Source organism: Sminthopsis crassicaudata, chromosome 6 (assembly GCF_048593235.1).
Source record: "Sminthopsis crassicaudata isolate SCR6 chromosome 6, ASM4859323v1, whole genome shotgun sequence".
Lineage (NCBI taxonomy): Eukaryota > Metazoa > Chordata > Mammalia > Dasyuromorphia > Dasyuridae > Sminthopsis > Sminthopsis crassicaudata.
In genome coordinates, this window is record NC_133622.1 from 68,691,428 (window position 1) to 68,712,693 (window position 21,266).

Genomic DNA, 21,266 nt, shown 5'->3' on the forward strand with positions numbered 1-21,266 from the left:
CTCTTTTTAAAAATGTAACCCTGAAATGAGAAACTCAACCCTTGGCTTTGCCGCTAAGTAATTGGGTAACTTTGGGTATCAGTTTTTTCATTGATTAGACAAAGCCTTGTGGTAGGTACAGGGGAAAGATAGATTTCAAATCAAAGGATTTGGGTTTAAATTCTGGCTCAGCTACCTCTGTGACCTAAATAAGTCACTCAGCCTCCTTGTGCCTCAGTTTCATCATCTTTAAGTGAAGATTTTGACTCCCAAGTCTCTATCCCAAAGAGAAAAAAAGGAAAAGAACTTATTTGTACAAAGATATTTATAGCAACTTTTTGTTTTTTTCTTTTAAATTTGATATTTTTATTTTCCCTTCTTACATGTAAAACACATTTTTTTGTACATTTGTTTAAAAAATTTTTGAGTTTCAGATTATCTCCCTTCTTCCCCACCCCATCCCCATTGAGAAGGCACATGTGAGGTTATGCAAAACATTTCCATAATGTTGAGAAAGAAAACAGATTTCCCCCCCCAAAAAAAACCCTCAAGAAAAATAAAAGTTAAAAAGTATGCTTCAATCTGTATTTAGACACAATTAGCTCTTTCTTTGGGTGTAGATAGCACTTTTCATCACAACTCCTTTAATCTTGGATCATTGTATTGTTAGTAGGTTTTTTGGAGTATGGTAAGAATTGGAAATTGAGGGGATGCTCATCAATTAGGGAATAACTGAATAAGTTGTGATATATGATTGTAATGAAATATTATTGCACTATGAGAAATCACAAGCAGGATAATTTCAGGAAAACTGGAAAGACTTCCATGAAGTGAAGCAAGCAGAATCAGGAGAACACTGTACAGTAACAGCAATAACTGAAGAATTGTGAACAAGTTAGCTTTTCTTAGCAACACAACAATCCTAGATAGCCTTTTTCATCATGAGTTCTTTGGAATTATCTGCCTCCAAAGAAAGAACTGATGTCATAAATGCAGATCAAAATATACTTTTTCCCTCCCTCCCTTCTCACCTCCTTTCCTCTTCCCTCTTGGTCTTGATCTAGTCTCCAGGTTAAGGTGTGCTTTGTTATTCAGTCATTTCAGTTGGGTCTCATTCTTGGTGACTTTATTTGGGGTTTTCTTGGCAAAGAGACTGGAGTGCTTTGCCATTTCCTTCAGTGGAGTAAGGCAAACATGTTTAATGATGTGCCCAGCATCACACAGTTACTAGCTTCTGAGGCCACATCTGAATTCAGGTCTTCTCAACTCCGAGCCAATTCTCTACCCACTACTTAGTCCTTTCCAAATAAATGCATTTTTATAATCTTTATGACAAGAAATGCATGACTTTTTGGGTCCCAATAGACATTAAATATTCCCACCAGTATCTTCCCGCAGTATCTTTTATAAAGATGATTCTGTGGCACAGTCAATAGTTGGCCCGGACCTCATCATGGCCCTTTTCAGTTGTTCATAGGATACGAACATAACGACATTCCAGGATCCTAGTCTTAAGAAGGAAGGCACAAACCTAGAAGAATATGTATATATATTATATATATATCACCACATGTCATTTCATTCACAGATGTACAAGTTAAATTTACAAGTTAGGATAATATGGAAACCTGTGGTCACTTTGCCTTTCAGGACTCGATTGATGCTATGTACTAGGCATTATACAGTTACTCTCAGATACCTAGAAAGGTCTGTTATCTCAGGCCCTAGCTCAGTAGCTGCCTTCAACAATTCAGATCCTAACTCATCTATGCCTGACTCTGCATGGTTTGCTCACATCTCCCCATAAGTTCACAGTATCTTCTTATATTCTCTTGGATAGGACACTAGCTAGTCAGCCCATCTTCTTTTTTTTCTAGCTTCATTTCCTTAATGCTATCTCTTCTTTGAAGTTCTTCTCTGACTACGTATTTTAGCTAGCTCCCAAATATTCTGTCTCCACCCTCCTCTTCCTCTCTTCCATATGACATTCACTATTTCTTGGGAGATTTTGGTATACCAGCGACTCACTTCCATATAGCAATGACAGTAGATTGTCTCATTTTATTTTACAAAAATGCCTTTGCATGAACAAGCTGCAAATAAGTACAACATATAAACAGCATATGGAGCAATAGACTTTGAACCTGAAACTTTAGTTCCTGGCCCTGACAATAGCTGTGTGACCTTGGCCAACATATTTAAGCTCTAAAAGCTAATGACAACTCTCTAGGACTTAGAAGGATCAGTAGTGTGCACTGGTGGAGGAAGTTTTCGTGCTAGTCATTCCCTAATATAGAAAACATGTTAAGTATGTGCCATATACTAAGCACTTTGTTTAAAGCATAAAGGGGATGTAAAGACAGAAACACAAATAGTCCCTGTCTTCAAGGAACTCATGTTCTCTCTTATAAATATGTAGAAAACACATACAAGATAAATACAAACTTAGGAGAGCATATGTTAATAAGTAGTGGGTATAATATAGTCTAATTAGAAACTGTCACTTGGAACTGAGTTTTTAAAATGACTAGGGACTTTAAAGAAGTTGGAGGTGAAGATTATGTAAAATGAATTTATAATGGACCCAATTCCATGCATGAGGGACCCATTTGGCGAAGGCACGGAAGTAGAATGTAGACTGTCAGGAACTAATGCAGAAGGAGAGAGAGGCAGTTTGGGACCAAGTTGTAAAGGGTTTTATACATAAACTTTATTGAAAAAATAGGGAACTAGTGGCATTGCTCCAGAACACAAAAGTGGCGTGGTTCAGTTTCTGCTGCAGAAATATCAATTTGACCATTGGAAGGGACAGACTAGAGAGGAAAGAGATGAGGCAGGATTGCAATTTAGTTAAAAAAAAAAAAAAAGTCCAGGCAATAGGATAATAAGGAAGGACCAGAGTGAATGTATAATTTATAAACAAACCTTTTTTTAAGTGTTCATTATTTTCAGGAAATATGCTAAGTTTGAGCTGACAAACAAACAAACAAAAAAGCAAAAACAAAGTTTTTGTCCTCAAGGAATTTGCACTGTAATGGGAGAGAAAACATGCCAATAACTACATAAATACAAAATGTATACATAAAGAAATGTGGATGGATGAGAGAAATGTGGAAGGAAAATTGACAATACTTGGCAACTGATTGGATATAGGGGATAAAGTACAATGAGGAGTCAAGGATGACTCTAAAACTTGTGAACTTGTTTTCATTGAGTCATTTTCCAGTTCCGTTTGACTCTTCATTACCCCATTTGGTGGCTTTTTTTTTTTTTTTTTTTTTAATCAGAGACACCAGAGTGGTTTACCATTTCCTTCTCCCTCTCATCAATGAGGAAACTGAGACAAACAGGATTGAGTGCTACCCAGATAACTAGTAAGTTGAGGTAAGATTTGAATTCAGAAAGATGCCATTTAGTTGGAAGACTGGAAAGAATATGATGTCCTAAGAAAATGAGGCAGAGGGATAAGCAGCAATACTAAAATCCTGTTAAGAACCTCTATATTAATTCCTGTCACACTGCAGAAGGTGCTGATACTAAAAATAAACAAAGAGATAGGAAGAGGTCAGGAAGAAAACAGGTAGATTTCTGCTAAAAAATTTAGTCTATATTTAGTCCATGTTTAGTCTCATTTTAATTAAAAGTCTATAGACCTTAATTCCTTCACTAAGGCATAGAATGTGACTACCTTTGGCTTTTTCCACACAAATTAGAGCTACACTTTTATGTGTCAATAATATTGCATATTATTGATGCAATACCCTAACTTTCAAGGTCCTCAGTTTTTTCATTCCCATGACCTTGGGAATTTTTTTGTTTACTTGTAGTCTTGATTTTGCCATGAAACAAGTGTTTCATGTTCACAAATTATAAAATTACTTTATTGTATAATCTTATCATTCTATCTCTTCCTTTTCCTTATGACTCTCAAATCTGTTCTTTGTCTTCCTAATGACTTCCAGTTTCTCCATCCTTCAGGTTTTCTCCAAACCAACACTCCCTTCCCTGGAATCCTTAATGAGCCAATTAAATTATTCATATCTTCTGCTCTAGAGTTCTTTGCCCCCTGACCCAGTCTTCCTGTAATGCTTTGCCAAGGTCTATGATTTGATTACTCCCACTTTCATTACCATTCATGGTCTTCACTCCCAATCATATGCTACTGAACAGAAATGGAGATCTCATAATTGTGCTATGTTGGATCTATTATAAATTCATATTATGTAATCTCAACTTGACCAAGACAATGCTTTTAGGTCTCTCCAATTTACTACTACACTTATTGTAATAACTTTTTCAAACTTTTTTTATTCCTCGTCTGATTTTCCATGATACCCCTCCCAATCCCCTCTTAGCTGAAAACATTGTTTCATATTTCATTGAAAAAAATTGAGCCTGTTCACGGGGATCCCTCTTTTCTCCTCTTCCTCATTCCCAGTATCAACTACTTCACCCTTGGGTCACATGAAGAGGTGATCATTCTCTTTGCCAAGGCTAATCCTCCAAGCACAAATGATCCCATTCCATCCTGTCTCCTCTCTATTATCATCTCCATCTTGCTAATAGTCATTTTCTCCCTATTAGCTGCTTCCCTGCTGCTTATAAACACACCCATGTCTGTCATCCTTAAAATCCCCTCACTAATGAATCTATCCCTGCTAGTTATTGTCCTATATTTTTCCTCCTTTTTTTTTCCCTGAGAAAATGATCTAAAATCAGTGCCTCTATTTCTATTACCTGACTTCCAACCTCATAATTCAAAGGAAACCTCTGTCTTTAAAGTTACCAGTGATCTCTAACAATCTCTTTTCAATCTTCTCCTTGACCTCTCTGGAGCCTTTGAGATTATCAATCACTCTTCTTGGTACTCTCTTGTTTGTTTCTAGGTTTGTTTGTTTGTTTGCTTGTTTTTTTTTGGGGGGGGTGACCCTGCCCTATCTGAATCTCTACCTGATAAAGCACTGTTTCATTCAAGTTAAGCCCACTAAGACCCAAAACTCTGCCTTGGACCACCTTCTTTTCTTGCTCTATACTATTTGTCTTAATGATCTCATAAATTCTTATGGGTTAGATTTTTCTCTATGTAAATGATTCTCACATTTATTCTTCCAGGTTTAACCTCTCTCCTGACCTCCTGATTCACAATTCCAACTATCTGTTGAGTATCTGAAACTATTTCCTATGGAGAGAGCACTCACTATGTACATTATCATTTCCTCTAAGCCTTTTCCTAACTTCTTCCTTGTCACAGGTACCATCATTCTCCCAGTTACCCAGGTTTGTAATCTCAATCTCTGGACTCATTCTCAATCCATCTAAGACAATTAGGTGATGTAGTAGATAGAACTGGAATCAGGAAGACCTTATATACTTAAGTGCTTTGTGATCCTGGGCACATCACCTAACTCTGCTTTGCCTCCCTTTCCTCATCTATCAAATGGGGTTAATAATAGTACCAATCTCCAAGGGTTTTTTTGTGAGGATTGAACGAAATATTGGAGAAATGCTTTACAAAGCTTAAAACACTATATAAGGGGTAGGTTTTATTATATCCAGTCCATTGCACACACACACACACACCTCTCTCTCTCTCTCTCTCTCTCTCTCTCTCTCTCTCTCTCTCTCTCTCTCTCCTTTATATATGTGGGTATATATACAGACATGTGCATATACACACATATACATATTCTCTACAATGTCACTAACCCCCTTTCTCTCACTAATAATGATAATGGCCTGCTATTGGATCTTCCTGCCTCAAGTCTCTCTGCTTGTGTGACCCTGGCAGATCATTTAATTTTGCCTCAGTTTTCTCATTTGTAAATTGAATCAAAGAAGGACATGGAAAACTACTCCAGTCTCTTTGACAAGAAGATCCTTAATGGGATCACAAAGAGTTGGACATGACTGAAACGATTGAACAACAAAAGTCATATATCATTAACCTGTGGGCTTGTATTGGGGGGCTGAGAACTCTTTTCTGTAGAGATTGAGAAATGAAAGCAAATTCTAACATTCCCAGGATAGAGGAAAAACCCTGAAGAAACCTTGGATCAGGGAACAAATTAAATAGTGATTCATGAAAACCCCCCACGAGAAGAACTGGAACTATGATTTATAACAATGGGCTCTCTGTAATGAATACTCTGATACTAAAGAAGTCCTTTCCTCTTCATTTTTACCAAAAGATTTGTGTGACAAAGGTAAAGCAGTGTCAAGAATTCTGCCAAGAAAAGCGAAAGAAGGAAGGAACAAAGCAACAAAATAAACACAATTCTGTAAACAATTATCAACAGCAGCAACAAAACTGAGAAATATTTTAGAGAAGAAAATTTGGAAGGGAGCATAGAAACAAGCAGAACAAGTTATGATCTTTAATTCTTTAAAAAATTATAAAATTGTTTAAATATTTTATTATTTAAATTTATTTTATTAAGATGAGGTACCTTTTATTATTTATCTTTTTATTGTTGATTGTTATGCAATATATAATATAATATATAATATTAATACTATAACATATATCTATATAATGTAATCTTTTAATAATATAATATCTATATATTATAATATAACATAATATATATTATATCCCATAATATATTACACATAATATATTCTATAATATAATATATATATATTATAATCTACAACATAATAAAATTTTTTAAAGTACAAATCGTAGACATTTGTGGTTTGTGTTTAATCAAGGGATTGTTGTTGATGGTTGTTCTTCATTCTTAAAGAGAATCATGGGATCAGTGGGTGATGACATGCAGGGCCATGACATGCAAGACAATTGGATTTAAGTGAGGGAGGGCTGGATGAGGTCACCAAGGAGAGGGGAAAGGGCAGAGTGGATACAGTCTTAAGCCTAGAGAAAAAAACACTCATCTTTGGGGGTTCCAGTCTGACCTCGGACACTTACTAATGATGGAACGCTAGATAAATCCTATAATTCTGTTTGCCTCAGTTTCCTTATCTGTAAAATGAGCTGGAGAAGGAAATGGCAAACCCCTTCAGTATCTTTGCCAAGAGATCCCCAAATGGGGTCATGAAAAATCAGAATGACTGAAAAATGATTCAAATACGTTCATTTTTTCTTGTTTGTATTTTCACGAAAAAGTAAATAGAATATTTTCAAATGCTTTAGCTTGCTTTGGGGAATTTTAATGAGGGAAAGAAAGAAAGCATTCCTAGACCACTTCTTTTTCTTTCTTTTATTTTTTAGAAACCTAGGGTGTGTGTGTGTGTGGCCACTGATCCCAGATGGCTCTGGAGGAGAAAGTGAGGCAGGCGACCTTGCCCAGCCCTCTCTCACTGAAATCCATTTCTCTTGCCTGCCATGGACATCATCATGGTGCTCTTTGAGGACAAAGGATAAATAACAACTACTATGTGTCAGACACCATTTTAAAATCCTTTTATAAACACCATCTCACTTGATGCTCACAGCCCTGTTGGATGGATTCTATTTTCATCCCCACTTTGCAATTGGGGAAACTGGGACAGCAGTTACATGGCTTGCTTAGGGTCACAGAACTCCTTACGTGGCTCTGAGGCTAGATCTGAACGGATTCTAGGTCATCTCTCTATGCACACTGCGCCACCAGACACTTCTTCCAGTGGCCAATCATTTATCAGAAGGATTGGATTTGGAGCTGGAAAATATCCTACACTTTACTAAAGAAGAAATAGACCCTAAAAGGTAAAAGTGATTTGCTCAAGGTCTCATGAGAAGTGGCAGAGATACTAATCAGTAAATCAGTTACCCAAGAGGCTAGCATCTTCTACATTATATATACATGAAGCAAATGCAGCCCAGAAGCAGAAAGAAAACAAAATATTTGCAAAGGATCTGTTCAGATAGTTTATATGAAGTTTATATAGTTCCTACTTTTTTCTTGTGTTTAGTTTGGAAACTAAATAAAAAAAGCAGAATGGTTTGGAATGGATTTAATTCTTTCCTTAAAACCTCTGGATAACCTGAAGCTGCCCTCTTAGTAAAGGAAGTACTGGCTGAATTTCTGTAGTTCCCTGTAAACTTTAAATCAGTTGGTGAAATTCATGATCAAGGAAGAAAGAATAGATGTTTGTAAATATATTCGGTGGGAAAACTGATATAGAGGTAGTGAAAAATGGGGATTACACTGATATAGTCGACTGGTTACAGAGCAATCTAACTCAAAATTCTAAACGTCAACATATCTCACTAACAAATGTTTGGAACAAAATAAAGTTTTAGATATGGGAGGTCCTACCCTTTGTAAAATGCAGTTGGTCCTTCCCTTGTGAGCATTGTCCATGCACATTTGGGAGCGCTGGTGTATTGTCCTGGTGGAGAATTCATGTATCGGGTCTTTACCACATCAACTGGAGATGCTACCACTGTTGTGCAAAATCCAGCGCCAAAGGCCGAAACAAAGTGGCAAGGTAGATTATCTACAAATGATCAGGGGAAGAGGGGAAGCTCACTTAGCAAATACATTCCCCACCCCCCCAGCCATGTAACAGCATTTTTTCCCCCAATTACATATATGGTTTTCAATGTTCACTTTTTATAAGATTTTTAGTTTCAAATGTTTTCTCTTTCCTTCCTTCCTTTTCCTGCTCCCTCCCTAAGATAGCAAACAATCTGATATAGGTTATACATGTAAAATAATATTAAACACATTTCAGTCATGGTTGTGAAGGAAAAATCAGAACAAAAGGGAAAAATCACAAGAAAGAAAAAAAAAAGTGAAAATAGTACATTTCAATCCTCATTCAGTCTCCTTAATTCTTTCTCAAGACATGGATGGCATGAATCTCCTGGAATTGTCTTTGATCCCTGTATTACTGAGAAGAGCTAAATCTATCATAGATGATCATCACACAGGCAGCAAATATATTTTTAGTTGCTGATTTTTAATTGCTTCTTTGGATGCTGGCACACTGCAATCATATTAGAAGTACAAATATACTTAATAGATTTTATTTATTATAATAGATTTATACTTAATATATTTATTTATAGATGCCTTTGGGATTAAAGTAAGCTATATTATATAATGTGTTATTTATCTAGATCTACTGAGATAGGCCAATATTATTTTCAGGGAGTCATTTGTAGTCAGGTTTATTTGTTTTTTACATATAGAATTATATTTTTTCCAATTACACGTAAAGATTCTCTTAACATTCTTTGAGTTCCACATTTTTCTCCCTTTCTCTTTTCTCTTCAAATCAGCAAACAGTAGAGTCAGTTTAGCTTATTAATTATGCATTACTAGAGTTAGAGCAGGAGACATAAGCTTTGCCCCAAATTGTTTATGTTCAAAGGAGAAGAACACATGAACCTGGTAACCATTGTTGGCAGGATGGTGTCATTGGGGGTCCATACTTCATGACTGCCTTTTAAATAAAACCATTTTAGAGCAAGAGTCTTGAGTGAAGTTCAAGGTGACTCTAATTAATTTTGCTAATTATATGAAAAATTTTGCATGACTATATACATATCTTGTATAAAATCAATTTGGAACTTAAGAATTAAAAAACTATTAAAAATTGTTTTTACATGTAATTGGAAAAATAAAATATAAGAAATTTACTATGTAGAAAATAATGTTATAATACCAGTCTATTGCAAGATTTATTCATTCAACAAATATTTGAAACACACACTATATGGTAGGCAGTGGTAGAAACACAAAGATAGAAACAAACATAATCCCTGACTTCCAAGAGTTTACATCCTACTTAAGGAATTCATATTTTTACCTCATTAAAATAACATGTCTAAAAAAGAAACCAATTGAAATTTAGATCATTCTGATGAAGTTGCAATTTTGGATAGTTCTAACACCCTCAAAACCAGGACCTAGAACATTTTCTTCCTTTTTAAAAAAAATGGTTTAACATTCTCAATAAATCTTTACAGGACTGTGCACAGGTGCATGTGTATGCTTGTGTGTCCACATATGCATAAGTATATATATACACTCTTCACTGAAGTCCTACTACAGTATTCATTATTTATGTTGTGGAAATGAAACAAGTTTTCAAAGGTATATCAATGGAGCCCAAATTCTGGTAGGTCCTCCCTAGCAAGAAGAAAAGACTTCAAATGTCTGCCTTGTATTATCTTTAACTTGAGCATCAGCCTGAAATTTAGAATGGATTATCACTAAACAAGTCACCAGGTGATTTGCGCATTCATTCACACATTTGTTTATTTTCGGTCACAGCAACACAAAGATTATCTACTGAGATTTGGATTTGTATCATCTGTATCACTGGAAGAGACATCCACAATCCTGAAAACTTTAGCTTTTGAAATTACTGAAAAAGTGTGGACACCTTAATGATATTGTGAGAATAATCAATTCAACTGAATAATGATTTATTAAGTGCTCACTATGTGCTAGGTATTGAGTCTACATAGGTAATAAATGAAGCCCTTGCCTTTATGGACTTTACTCCAAAATTTCAGCCTTTACATTAATAGGGAGAAACCCCAAGAGAAAGAGAAAATAAGTAGGATTGTTTTCATTATTTCAAATAGCAAGTTACCTGTGAGTATGTTGTATTTCAAAAGGTTCTCCTTTATTAAATCATAGGTTACTAGCTCTGCAGAATTGACAATAGCATTTCTTGTCACATTGGGTGTTGTTCCTGGAAAAGAAGTAGATGACTGAATGATTTTGATATAGAACTCAGGTTGTGTTTAAAAGAAACTGTGGTGTTTACTCTTCAGCTTGAATAAGCTAAAATTAGTTACCTTTCCAAAGCCCTCTTGCTCCTTCTTCTGTTGCTATCGTTTTGTAGGCGTGGAACGTCCCAGTGTATCGGGGTTTGGCTCCGGATAGGTTGCTCTGTGCTTGAAGTCTGACTTTCACCACATCTGTAGGCTGTGCCACTATTACTGCCAACCCACCAGTGGTGCACCCTGCCAGGATCCTGCTCCCTATTCCAGCTGCTATCACCCAGAAGGGAAGACAAAACAAACAAACAAACAAACCCTGCTTATTTTAGAGTTTATTTCAAGAAGCACAGTGCTCCTCTAGGTTGAATTTGCATTGAGTAGCATTAAGAACAGATATCTACTTTGTTTAGAAAAATTAAGCATCTTGCCCACAGTCACACAGTAAGTGTCAGTCTGGTTTCAAACTCAGCTCTTTCTGGCTCCATTGCAGCCTTCCAGATAGCAAAGGTATAAATAGAAAATTTCACACCAGGTTAAGCAGTTGAATGATACCTCCAAATGAAATGGGAGAATGCTGATCCAAAGCAGAGATTCAAGAACAGCTTGCTACTGAAAAAACCTCAGAAGGATGGGGATAAGGGGCAGAAGAGTAGTTTTTCAAACCCTCAGCCTTACTATAATCCAAGGGTCATGAAAAGTCCCATAAGACTAAATGATTGCACACCAATAAAGCACCTACTATGTGCTGAGGACTGTGGTAGGCACTGGCAATCCAAAGAAAGGCAAAACAGTCCCTGATCCCAAGGAATTTACTCTAATGGGGGACACGATATGAAAAAAAAATGAAGTACAAAAATGTACAGGGTATTTTGGAAGTAATCTTTAATAAACTAATTTTTCTTGTTAAATAGCTGCTTGACCCATGTATGATGAGGTCATTCAATTGTTAGGTAGAGAGCTGATGGGGCAGATGTTAGCGGGTTAGTGGGTTTAGAGGTGAACCCTCTAAAATTTCCCAAAGTTTGGTCATATGCATTAGAGGGAAAGAGCAAGCTGGAGAGAAGGAGAAAGTTTGATAAATATATTCTTTTTTTTTTTTTTTGAGGCTGGGGTTAAGTGACTTGCCCAGGGTCACACAGCTAGAAAGTGTTAAGTGTCTGAGACAGATTTGAACTCGGGTCCTCCTGAATTCAAGGCTGGTGCTCTATCTACTGCACCACCTAGCTGCCCCAATATTATATTCTTTAAGCCTCACAACAACTTTGGGGGGTATGTGCTATTATTATCCCCCATTTATAGTGGAGGAAACTGAGGTAAACAGTGGTTAAGTTGTTGGCCCTGGGTCACACAGCTAGTAAGTGTCTTTCAGACCCAGCACTCTATCCACTGGGCTACTTAAAGTTCTTCAATCACTGTCATTTTGACACTTCATGACCAACACCACGTCAGGCCCTTCCATCTTCCACTGTTTCGTGAAGTCTGTCCAAGCTCATCTTCATTGCTTCCAAGACACTATCTATTCATCTCATTATCAGCCAATCCCTTTTCCTTTTGCCTTCAGTCACTCCCAACATCAGGGTCTTTTCTAATGAGTCCTTTTTCTTATTATGTGGTCAAAGAACTTCAACTTCAGCTTCAGTATTTGATATTTCAGTGAACAGTTTGAATAATTTCTTTAATTATTGATTGATTTGACCTCCTTGTTCAAGGGATTCTCATTACAATTTGAAAGTGTCAGTTCTGCACTATTTAAAAAATTGATTAGAAAAAAAATTAAAAATTGATTGGTTTGAAAAAAAACAAACAAAAAACCCCTAAAATCTAAACACTGTGTAAGTAAGCTTGTCCCTGAAAAAGAAATGAAAAAATGCTCTTTTCTCTCTATTTTACATGGTAAGGATATTCTTAAATTCAGCTACTCTTAAATTTTTTCTTCTTTTTTTTCCTTCTATGTTAGAAGTATGACTATCTAGGAAGTGGAGGAAAAAGAGATATATTTGAAAAATAAAAAATGATATAAATGCAAAATAGACTAATTAAAATATATATTGACTGGGCTAGAAATTTTAAGTCCTACTTCTTTGCTCTAGGCATAATTTCAAAAAATTTCAAATAGGACCAAGAGATCATTAACAAAACAACCAACCATGTTACAGGTATACTCATTATAGAAAATTAAATTAAATTAAAAAATTAAAAAATTTTTGCTCCAAAATATAATATTTGGCATTAAGCAGGTACTTAACAAATATTTCTTGATAGATTGGTTGATTTTTATCACCGCTATTATACCATAATTGAACTAAGTAGAAATGATGCTTGGAAAAAATTTAGGCTTGAAACTTGGATGTCATCCTTTACTCTTTGCTATTTCTCATCCCCACATTTAATCTATGACCAAGTTTGCCCACATGCCCCCTTCTCTCTTCTGATGTTACTTCCACCCTGCTACAGGGTCTCATTGCTCATTGCAATAACCTTGTATTTGCTCTTTCTGCTTCAAATCTTTCCCTTCCTGTCATCAAAGTGATCTTCCTAAAGCAAAGAACTAAATCATCCCACCCTACTCTTATTCAATAAACTCCAATAGTTCTCTATCACCTCTAGGATCAAGATCCTGTTTGACATTCAAATCTTTTCATAACTTGATGCCTGGGGTAGTTAGATGGCTAGAGCATGAGCCTTGAAGTCAGGAGGACCTAAGTTCAAATCCAGCCCCAGACACTTAACACTTCCTAGCTGTGTGACCCTGGGCAAGTCACTTAACCCTAATTGCCTCAGCAAAACAATAATAATAATGATGATGATGATAATAATAAATAACTCGATGCCCATCACTCAACTTTTGCAGTCTTTTAAAATTTATTCCACCCTCAAATGCACTGGGATCCAGGAATATTAGTTTCCTTTCTATTCTCCAATCATGGCGCTCTATCTTTCATCTTCTAACATTTTCACCTTCCTGCCTTCTGCCTTCTGGCTTCCTTGCATTCTTTCAAGTCCCAAGTAAAATCCCTCTTTTTGTGTGAACCCTTTTTAATATCCCTTGAAGCTGGTGCTTTCTCTCTATTGATTACTTCCAAAATACCCTGTACATTTTTGTACTTCATTTTTTTTTTTCATATTGTGTCCCCCCCATTAGAGTAAATTCCTTGGGAGCAGGGACTGTTTTGCCTTTCTTTGGATTCCCAGTGCCTACCACAGTCCTCAGCACATAGTAGGTGCTTTACTAGTGTGCAATCATTTAGTCTTATGGGACTTTTCATGACCCTTGGATTATAGTACTCAAATATTGTCCATGGGTTTTGTTTTGTTTTGTTTTGTTTTTTGGTTTTTTTTTTTTGGTAAAGACACTGGAGTGGTTTGCCATTTTCTTCTCCAAGTAGGTATTTAATAAATGCTTATTGATTGATTGAACCAAAATACATAATTTTTTTCATTGTAACTTTTTAGCTTATTTTTAATACACATTGTTTTATGGATTATGTTGGGAGAGAAAAATCGGAGTAAAAGGGAAAAACCATGGAGGGGATAAAAAAGATAAAAGGTAAAAAAGCAGAAAAAAGCAGTGAACATAACATGTATTGATTTATAATCAGTCTCCTTAGTTCTTTTTCTGGTTGCAGATAACACAAAATACATATTATTATATATTTTTTCAGGTTTAGTATTTTATTTCTCCCCCAAACAAGCCCTTTCTTTTTGATTATTTGTCTGGAGTATAAATTGGCAGATCCTTAGCCTTTTCTATCTAGTTCCATCTTAATAAAATGAACTAGAATGAACGTAGTTGGAAGCCTTCAGGTTTCATTTGTGATACATTTAGAATCGCAGAAGTAGCCCCAAATGAACCGTAGTTAAGTATTAAATCTGGGATTTGATTCAGGTGCCCTGACTCCAAATTCAAGAGTGTGAATTGCACATGTTTAAACAGGTGAGCAGATATCAGGAGTAGACTTTCAACCCAATCTTTCCTGGCTCTAGTTTCAGGACTTTCTATTTGTTTACACATTAAGTCTTGTCCCTGGACTTTGAGGGCACGGGATGTACAACTCTGCTTCAAGACGGCAAGACTTCACCCCGTGCTCTCCTTGGGCCCCCTAGAAAGCGAAGGGCAGGCAATGGCGTGCTGAGTCTCCTTAACCCATCAAGTGGAGGTCTCTGTAGTCCTTGGACTGGGACAGTCTCTCTGCAGCACACCCACACACACAGATCCCCTCTCGCACACACAGATCCCCTCTCGCACACACACACAACACAGCCCACCCTCCTGCTCTCCAATTACTTTCTCTTCCATTGTTGTAGAACTGTTTGGCGGTGTCATAGAGCCCGATTCGAATGGAAGCAAAGCTCATCTGCCTCTGCAGCCCAGCATGTAGCCCGCTGTACAGACTCCTCGGTCCTTCGGTTTTCACCAGGGTGACAATGGTCCCCAGCACTCCCTTGTACCGGACAGCTCCGGCGCTCTGGGCTTCGCCTTGGATCTATAAAGGCAGAAAATGCGGTTGGAATCTTGCCCCTGAAGGGATACAGAGATGCACCTTTTTCTTTCTTTCTTTCTTTCTTTCTTTCTTTCTTTCTTTCTTTCTTTCTTTCTTTCTTTCTTTCTTTCTTTCTTTCTTTCTTTCTTTCTTTCTTTTCTTTCTTTCTTTCTTTCTTTCTTTCTTTCTTTCTTTCTTTCTTTCTTTCTTTCTTTCTTTCTTTCTTTCTTTCTTTCTTTCTTTCTTTTTTTTTATTATAACTTTTTATTGACAGAACATATGCCTGGGTAATTTTTTTTTACAACATTATCCCTTGCACTCACTTCTCTTCCGACTTTTCCCTTCCCTTCTTCCACTCCCTTCCCTAGATGGCAGGCAGTCTTATATATGTTAAATGTGTTATAGTATATCCTAGATACAGTGTATGTGGATGCACCTCTTTCTGTTCCTTGGAGGGACAGTGGATAGAACATCCATTGAGCAAGACTCATCTTCAGGAGTTCAAATCCGGCCTCAGACACTTACTAGCTGTCATGTCAGGCAAGTCCCTTCACCCTGTCTGCCTCAGTTTCCTCACCTGAAGGAAATGGCAAACCACTCCAGTGTCTTTGCCAAGAAAACCCCAAACGGGGCCACCAAGGTTCAGATATAACTGAACAACTTTTCCTTGAAGAGATGATACATTATGTGTGAGTGTGTGTTGTGTGTGTGTGTGTGTGTGTGTGTGTGTGTGTGTGTGTGTGTGTGTGTGTGATGTAGATCAGAGATGTCAAACATCTGCCCTCCCTCATGCAGCCAAAATTCCTGAATGGGGCAAGAACCACATAAAGTAATTGGGAAAGATATAACAAAATAAATAAAAATACAATAAAACACAGATAATGTTAATATATGGTTTTCCACAGTCTGGAGAGATGCACAATAGGTTAGTGACTGTTTGTATATGAGTTTGATACCACTGTTGCAGATGCTATCAAATGCTATGCATGTGTTTTTCCCCCTTAGTTACAAAAGATGTCTCACTGGAAATGGGGGGGAGGAAAGAGAAAGGGAACACAGACTCATAAGGGTATCTAGAATTATTGTGTAATATAAAAACAAAAGTCTTCACCTCTCTGCCTTCTTTGCAGAAGAGAGAAGGGTAAAATATTACACATATTCTATCAGACATAGCTTTACTGAACTGATTTTTTTTCTTCTATTTTAATCTTTATTATAAGGGATAGCTGAGAGGATAAAGGAGTGTGGAAAAATATATTTGGAATAAGGTAATGTAAAAATAAATGATGTTAAATAAGATTTACTAAATCTTATTTATTCACAATGAATTCATTAAGCGAGTTTTTTTAAAAGGCATCAATAGGACTTGTAGAAATTTTATGCAAATCAGAAGGAATAGTGGCTACACTATTTGGAAAGTCAATCTTGGCAAAATCTCATTGATTCATTGGAGAATGAAGTCAAGATTTCATTAGACTATCTCACTTGTTAGAGTAGACTTTAAGCCTGTTGTTCGTATCCAACTTTTCATGACCCCATTTGGGGTTTTCTTGTAAAGATACAGAAGTGTTTACCATTTCTTTTTCCAGTTCATTTTACTGATGAAGAAACCGAGGCAAACCAGGTTAAGTGATTCCCCTAAGATCACAAGGGTAGTAAGTGTCTGAGGCCAGATTTGAAATGAGCAAGATGAGTCTTCCTAACTTTAGGCCCAGCACTCTATCCCCTGGGCCACCTCACTGTCTCTTATATTGCTATTTTGAATTATTGTCTACTTTCTCCCTTTGCCTCTATTTCTTGGGCTTCCTTTAAAATCAAAATTCCCATTGGGTCATTTGAGGCCAGCTGAGGCCCTTTCTCACAATTTTATTTCTCACAAGACTTCTTGGAGGGATACTTCATTGATTTAAAAATAAAACAGCCCCTTCTCCATTTGCCTTTCCCTATTACCAATCCTCTTTTCCTACTATCATCTCCCAGCCATTTTGAATCTTTAACACGTATAACTACTTAAATCAAAAAGCAAATAATCTATGCTATGGAGAGCAGAATGTTCTGACATTAAAAACACATGCATTTCTTGATTCAATCATTCTGGAGAGGAATTTGGAACTATGCCAAAGGGCTGTAAAACTGTGCACACCTTTGTACCAGCAGTGTCACTATAAATCCCAAAGAGATCATAAAAGAGGGGGAAGGACCCACATGTGCAAAAAAATATATATATAGCAGCAATTTTTTGAAGTGACAAGGAATTGGAAATTGAGTGAATGTCCATCAACTGGGAAATGACTGAATAAGTTATGATATATGAATGTAATGTAATGTTATTGTTCTATAAGAGATGAAGAGTAGGCTTATTTCTGAAAAGCCTGGAAAGATTTACATAACTGATAATGAGTGAAGTGAGCAGAACCAGGAGACTATTGTACACAGTAACAGCAAGATTGTGTGATGTGAACTATGAATGACTTAGCTTTTTCCAACACAATTCAAATAAACTTGGGATAAAAAATACCAAATGTATCCAGAAAGAGAATTGTGGAGACTGAATGTGAATCAAAGCATAGCATTTTCATCTTTTTGTTTGTTTGTTTTCTTTTTTCTTTCTCATGTTTTTCCTTTTGGTATGATTTTTCTTGCACAACATGACAAATATGGAAATATGTTTAGAAGAATTGTACATGTTTAACCTATATCAGATTATATACTATCTTGGGAAGAGGGGTGGGAGAAAAAATGAATATGTAAACTGTCTTAGATGTATGTGGAAAAATAAAATACAATTGAGGGGGAAAACGTGCTTTTCTAAAAAGTAAACATTCAAAAATATTCCTCCTGGTAAACTTCTGTGTATTGCTTTCTTAACTACCTTCATTCCACCTCTTTCTTGCCATTAAGATGCACTATTTGGTGATAGTGATGAATCTATCTGTTCATAGGGGACATTAGATTTGTAGATATACACTTGGAATGGACTTCAGAGACCAGCCAGTCCAATCAATATCATTTTACAGGCAAAGAAACTGAGGTGCAGGGAAGTGAAGTGACTTGTACAAAGTCCCTCAGGATAGTAAGTACCAAAGGTGACTGGGAATCATCACATCTTGATAAGCTTCATGAGTCATAAGGGCTCTTCTCACAGCTCCTTGGTGTATTATTCTCATTTTAAAGTTGAGGCCACTGAAACTTGGAGAGTTTTGGGGTCTTGCTCCCTCACACAGCCAAAATGTGTTAGAGCTGCCTTTCCAACCCAAGTCCAATATTCTTATTATCCTATCACATTGCCTTTCTAATCTGGGAATGAGATCTAATCAGGGACATCCAGAAACCATGCAACTGGATCAGCAAGGGAGGAGAAGGAAAGAGACAAAACTGCTCTGAGCTCTCTCTGATGAAGGTCCTCTCATAACTGTCTGTGACCTGGCAACTTCCTCCTCCTCTTGGGCTTATTTTCCTTATCTGTGCAATGGAGAAGTTTAATTAAATCTGTGCCCATCCTCAGTTTTTTTTTTTTTTTTTTTTTGGTTAGTGCTCTCTCTCTGTTTCTTTCTCTGTCTATCTGTCGCTCTCTCTGTGTCTCTTTCTCTCTGTCTCTGTCTCTCTGTCTCTTTCTCTCTCTCTGTCTCTTTGTCTCTGTGTATCTTCTCTCTCTCTCTCTGTTTCTCTTTCTCTCTCTTTCTCTGTCTCTGTTTCTGTCTCTGTCTCTTTCTTTGTCTCTGTGTCTCTTCTCTGTCTCTCTCTGTGTCTCTGTGTCTCTTCTCTGTCTCTCTCTGTGTCTCTGTGTCTCTGTCTGTCTCTCTCTGTGTCTCTCTGTGTCTCTCTCTCTCTTTCTCTCTGTCTCTGTCTCTCTCTGTCTCTCTCTGTCTCTCTCTGTCTCTCTCTCTCTCTCTCTCTCTCTCTCTCTCTCTCTCTCTCTCTCTCTCTCTCTCTCTCTCTCTCTCTCTCCCCTTTTTTGGATCTAGGGAGAACCAGAGACAGAGCCAGGCAGCTTTATTCTTAAAAGATAAACTAACAAGGTAATCATTGGTTATCCTCAAGATCTTCCAATTAATATGGAAATAGGATGCTTTCATCTCTTTTTTTTTTTTTTTTTCATTTCTTTGATCAGAGACCTAAAGCTGAAAGAGACCTTAGAGACTCTTTATTCCAATCACCTCATTTGGAAAATATGGAAACTTGGGTTCCTGGAGGTGAAGTGATCTTTTCTTAAGATCAACTCATCTTACTTGATTTTACTACACTTTGATCTCATTCTATGTCATCTGATTCAAAAGCCGGAGCTCCTGTTTACATATTTATGATATTAAATCAATATAGTGATATACATTTATAGAAAACTATACATTTCTATGTTTATTGTATCATATTTATGATTACACACACAGGTGCTCCAAACATCTCAATTCAGGTTTAAAATGTAAACCTTAACCGAGTTTAGAATCTGCACTGACTTTTGGGATTTGTTTTAGACCAATTTAAAATTAAAGACTGCGTTAAAACTTGGAGCCGATGTGTGTGTGTCTGCTTCGCGGAGCCCGCAGGAGCAGCCAGCGTTTAAGCGGACGAGATCCGGCCTGGGGCCCGCGATCTCCGGCGTTTGGGGAGGGCGTGAGGGATGCGGCTGCCCCAGGCTCCATCCTTTTCTTCAGCCCCCGTCCCTCCTCCCGCTCCTGCTCCCTCCCCTCTCCTACCTGCAGCCGGACTTTGGCGGTGTCCAGCGGAAAGGTGACCAGGTCCGCGATGCAGGCGGCCGCTCCGGCTCCGAGGAACTTGACGCCCGGCGAGGGCGGCACGGCCGAGGGTTTCAGCCCCACCATGGCGGCTCCCCGAGGGTTTCCCGCGGGGTGGGGGCTGCCTCAGGGGGCTGGGGGCGAAAGGGGAGTGTTTTCTTGCCGCCAGGACCCAGAGGCTGCTACGGGTGATGCGGAGGGTGCCGAGGGGCCCGGGGCGGCTGCATGGCTCCCGGGCGCGCTCCCACGCGCTGCGGCCCTCGGGAAGTCTGGACCCGGCGGACCCCGGGCGCCCAGTTGCACTCGATGCCTCTGGGGCGCCCGGCTTCTTTATAAGCCTCCCACTGGGCTGGGGGTGGGAGGAGGGGCCAGCGGCGGGGCGACCTGTCCGCCTCGAGCTCCCGCCTGGAGGTGCGCGATCCTGACAGCCTCTCCCCGCCGAGACGGGGCAGGGATGGGCCTGAACCTGGAGCTCTCCGGCCGCGCCTCCCCGCCGCCCGCTTGGGTCTGCCAGTTTTCCCTTTGTCCCACTCACCATCACTCCGTCTTAGCGCGACCCAGCCCCACGTGTCTGTGTGACTGCGGGAGACAGGGGATTTGCTCCGACAGCCTCAGAGATCAGCCAGGTGCCGTTCCTGGGGGGGGGGGGGGGGGGGGGGGCATTGTGGCCATGGACCTGACGGCCCCAAGAATGTTTTCTCAAGTCACTCTTATTCTCTGTCTCTGTCCCTGTCCTTGTCTCTCTGTCTCTCTCTGTCTCTGTATGTCTCTCTCTGTCTATGTCTCTCTCTGTCTCTCTCTGTTTCTGTCTCTCTCTGTCTCAGACAATTGAGGTTAAGTGACTTGCCCAGGGTCACACAGCTAGGAAGTGTTAAGTGTCTGAGTACAGATTTGAACTCGGGTCCTCCTGACTTCAGGGCTGGTGCTCTATCCACTGCGCCACCTAGCTGCCCCCTATTTCCTCATTTTTAAAATGAAAAGATTAGACTAGATGACCCAAAATCTATGAAATTGTGAACTTTTTGAGGGTAAGGTATCACCTGCACTTAGCACAGTGCCTGGCCTATAGTAGGTGCTTAATAAGTATTGTTTGACTAAATGATCCTGTTCCTTCCCTTTCTCCCCAAAGAGGTACGATTTTTAAAATTCACCACAAATTATTTTATATATATGTATATATACATGGATTTATTAAATCACTATAAATGACTACAAATTCACCTTTGTAAGACTGGGCAAGAAAGACTGAGAAAGAACAGGAGTAGTAGAATGAAAAAAAAAATAGAAAGAGTGTTTCAAGTCTCAGTGTTCTTTTTCTCCTTCTGATGGGTATCGTTCACTACAAAATGTGACTCTACAGTGGCTGGGGACTCAGACAGACACGGACAC

At 38.3% G+C, this 21,266-nt stretch overlaps 1 protein-coding gene across 2 annotated transcripts; it reads right to left on the reverse strand.

The window, feature by feature from the left end:
• Positions 1-314: 314 nt before the first annotated feature.
• Positions 315-20,333, reverse strand: UCP1 (uncoupling protein 1). 2 transcript variants are annotated; one of them, XM_074274868.1, is made up of 6 exons: positions 19,839-20,333; positions 14,949-15,147; positions 10,739-10,936; positions 10,531-10,632; positions 8,241-8,421; positions 315-1,510 (listed from the first exon to the last, which is right to left on the reverse strand). In XM_074274868.1, exons 1-6 carry the CDS (start codon positions 19,962-19,964, stop codon positions 1,384-1,386), a joined length of 933 nt encoding a protein of 310 aa, XP_074130969.1. In that variant the 5' UTR covers positions 19,965-20,333; the 3' UTR covers positions 315-1,383. The 2 variants fall into 2 exon arrangements, with proteins under 2 accessions (XP_074130969.1, XP_074130970.1); XM_074274869.1 differs by having other exon boundaries at positions 8,241-8,367; positions 19,839-20,221.
• Positions 20,334-21,266: the final 933 nt, after the last annotated feature.

Excerpts from the sequence above, each read along its gene's own strand:
- UCP1 (XM_074274868.1), bottom strand. The coding sequence starts at position 19,964 with ATGGTGGGGCTGAAACCCTCGGCCGTGCCGCCCTCGCCGGGCGTCAAG. Across the intron at positions 10,937-14,948 it reads CTACAACAATGGAAGAGAAA|CAGCTGGAATAGGGAGCAGG; the intron begins GTAATTGGAGAG and ends TCTGGGTGATAG. Across the intron at positions 8,422-10,530 it reads GAAATACAACATACTCACAG|ATAATCTACCTTGCCACTTT; the intron begins GTAACTTGCTAT and ends GATCATTTGTAG.